Source organism: Bison bison, unplaced genomic scaffold, assembly GCF_000754665.1.
Source record: "Bison bison bison isolate TAMUID 2011002044 unplaced genomic scaffold, Bison_UMD1.0 scf7180017864508, whole genome shotgun sequence".
NCBI lineage: Eukaryota > Metazoa > Chordata > Mammalia > Artiodactyla > Bovidae > Bison > Bison bison.
Window position 1 is genome coordinate 7857819 of NW_011495064.1, and position 2439 is coordinate 7860257.

Consider the following 2439-nt stretch of genomic DNA (forward strand, 5'->3'; position numbering starts at 1 on the left):
AGATAGAATATTGAAAAGCAGAGACATTACTTTGCCAACAAAGGTCTGTCTAGTCAAGGCTATGGTTTTTCCAGTGGTCATGTATGGATGTGAGAGTAGGACTGTGAAGAAAGCTGAGCACCGAAGAATTGATGCTTTTGAACTGTGGTGTTGGAGAAGACTCTTGAGAGTCCCTTGGACTGCAAGGGGATCCAACTAGTCCATTCTGAAGGAGATCAGCCCTGGGTGTTCTTTGGAAGGAATGAGGCTAAAGCTGAAACTGCAGTACTTTGGCCACCTCATGCGAAGAGTTGACTCATTGGAAAAGACTCTGATGCTGGGAGGGATTGGGGGCAAGAGGAGAAGGGGACGACAGAGGATGAGATGGCCGGATGGCATCACCAACTCGATGGACATGAGTCTGAGTGAACTCTGGGAGATGGTGATGGACAGGGAGGCCTGGAGTGCTTTGATTCATGGGGTCACAGGGTCGGACACGACTGAGCGACTGAACTGAACTGATGGGTGATTCATGTTGTACAGCAGAAACTAACACAACATTATAAAGCAATTTTCCTCCAATTAAAATTTTAAAAATTTTAACAATTCTAAGTCCTTTTGCAGTATGTAAACTAATATTCTAGGAAGATAATGTGTAGATAATTCCTCTGTCCATGGAATTCTCCAGGCAAGAATACTGGAGCGGGTAGTTGTTCCCTTCTCCAGGGGATCTTCCCGAATCAGGATTGAACCGAGGTCTCCCGAATTGCAGACGGGTTCTTCACAGGTTGGGCTACCAGGGAAGCCGCAACGTGTGGACAATGAACCTGAATTCCAAGTCTCCTGCTATGTAACTATAGGCTCCCCTTGATCTAAAGAACTCTCGACTGCTCTGCCTGGGAGAGGAGAGGGCTTGGCACTCGCGCGGTGACAGCTGTGTGCGGGTTCTTACCTCCTCCGCCGTGTCTTTTATCACTAGATGTAGCCAGCGCAGTGGAAAGCAGCATCAGGATGAGCAGGCGGCACCTCTTCATCCTCACTCCCGAGATCGTGCACAGCAAGGAGTTCACCTATGAGCGGGAGATCGCCTTGCACAGTGCCCTCATTCAGCAGGACTCCAAGGCCATCCTCATTGAAATGGAGGCTCTGTGCCCGCCTGGCGGCCTGCAGTTTGAGGAGCTCCAGGACTCCCTTAAGCATCTCATCAAAGTGCAGGGGACCATCAAGTGGAGGGAGGACCACGTGGCCAACAAGCGGTCCCTGAATTCCAAGTTCTGGAAACACGTAAGGTACCACATGCCACAGGTGCCAAGCCGACTCCCCAGGAAAACTCCAAGCTTGGCATCCTTGAGTGCCCAGGGGTAGCAGTGGTTGCTTTGATGGCGAATGCATCCCGTGTTGTGGAGCCGTATTTTTCCTAACTGGGTCACGCTGCTGTACCAGACACTGAGCTCCAGAAATAGGACTATAGCAGAGGGATTTCAGACCTCAGGCTTCATGCTCTAACTTTACTTCCGTTTCCCTGATTCCGGGTGCGTGCAAAATGCCCAGGGATTTTCAGCCTCAAGCTCCCTGACTCTTAACCTCACATTCCGTCTCCCTTGGCTAGTCCTTCTCCATTGTGGTTTAGCATCTTCTAGCTACAGGAGCCTGGTGGGCTGCAGCCCATGGGGTCGCTAGAGTCGGGCACGACTGGGCGACTTCACTTTCTCGTTTCACTTTCATGCATTGGAGAAGGAAATGGCAACCCACTCCAGTGTTCTTGCCTGGAGAATCCCAGGGACGGGGGAGCTTGGTGGGCTGCAGTCTATGGGGTCGTGAAGAGTCGGACACGACTGAAGCGACTTAGCAGCAGCAGCAGCTATGCTCTTCCTCTCTCTCACTCTCTCATTCTCGGTCTCTTTATCCCTTGTCTATATTACATAATTTGAACATATTTTGAAAGTTTTAGAATTAAATTTTCATGTAATCTTAAAGAATACTCAGATCATCTCTAGCGGAACACTGGTATTAAATCTTCCTCACTCTGCCAGAACATGTTCAAGTTTATTCAACCAGATGCTTAATTTTTATCATCTCAATATTGCCGATTTTGTTGGTGTACCTTACTCAATTATCCAGTTGTCATTATATTTGTTGGTTTTGATTCTAAAATTTATTTCATATGAGAGAAATGAGAATAATCATACCAAAACTCCTTGTTTTTCTGTGCTAATCAAATGAGAAATAGAAGTATTTAGACCAGAGTAAGAGTTCATGAAATAGTGACAACTTGTTAAGACATGTTCTTGCAATGTGGATTTCATTCTATGTCCTCTTAAGCAGAGGTCCCCAATCTCTGGGATCTAATGCCTGATGCTCTGTGGTGGAGCTGATGTAATAATAATAGAAATAAAGTGCACGAGAAATGCAATGCGCTTGAATCATCCTAACCCATCCCCCCCCCCACCCCCCACCCCC

At 47.5% G+C, this 2439-nt stretch overlaps 1 protein-coding gene across 8 annotated transcripts in view; it reads left to right on the forward strand.

Moving 5' to 3' along the window:
- The window catches only part of IL1RL1 (interleukin 1 receptor-like 1), a 72697-nt gene extending 71058 nt beyond the window's left edge, over positions 1 to 1639 (forward strand). For all 8 annotated transcript variants that reach the window (XM_010829676.1, XM_010829675.1, XM_010829679.1 and 5 more), the window contains one exon: positions 959 to 1639. In XM_010829676.1, coding sequence (XP_010827978.1) covers positions 959 to 1344 — 386 coding nt within the window. In that variant the 3' untranslated portion in view covers positions 1345 to 1639. The remainder of the gene's footprint in view (positions 1 to 958) is intronic.
- Positions 1640 to 2439: the final 800 nt, after the last annotated feature.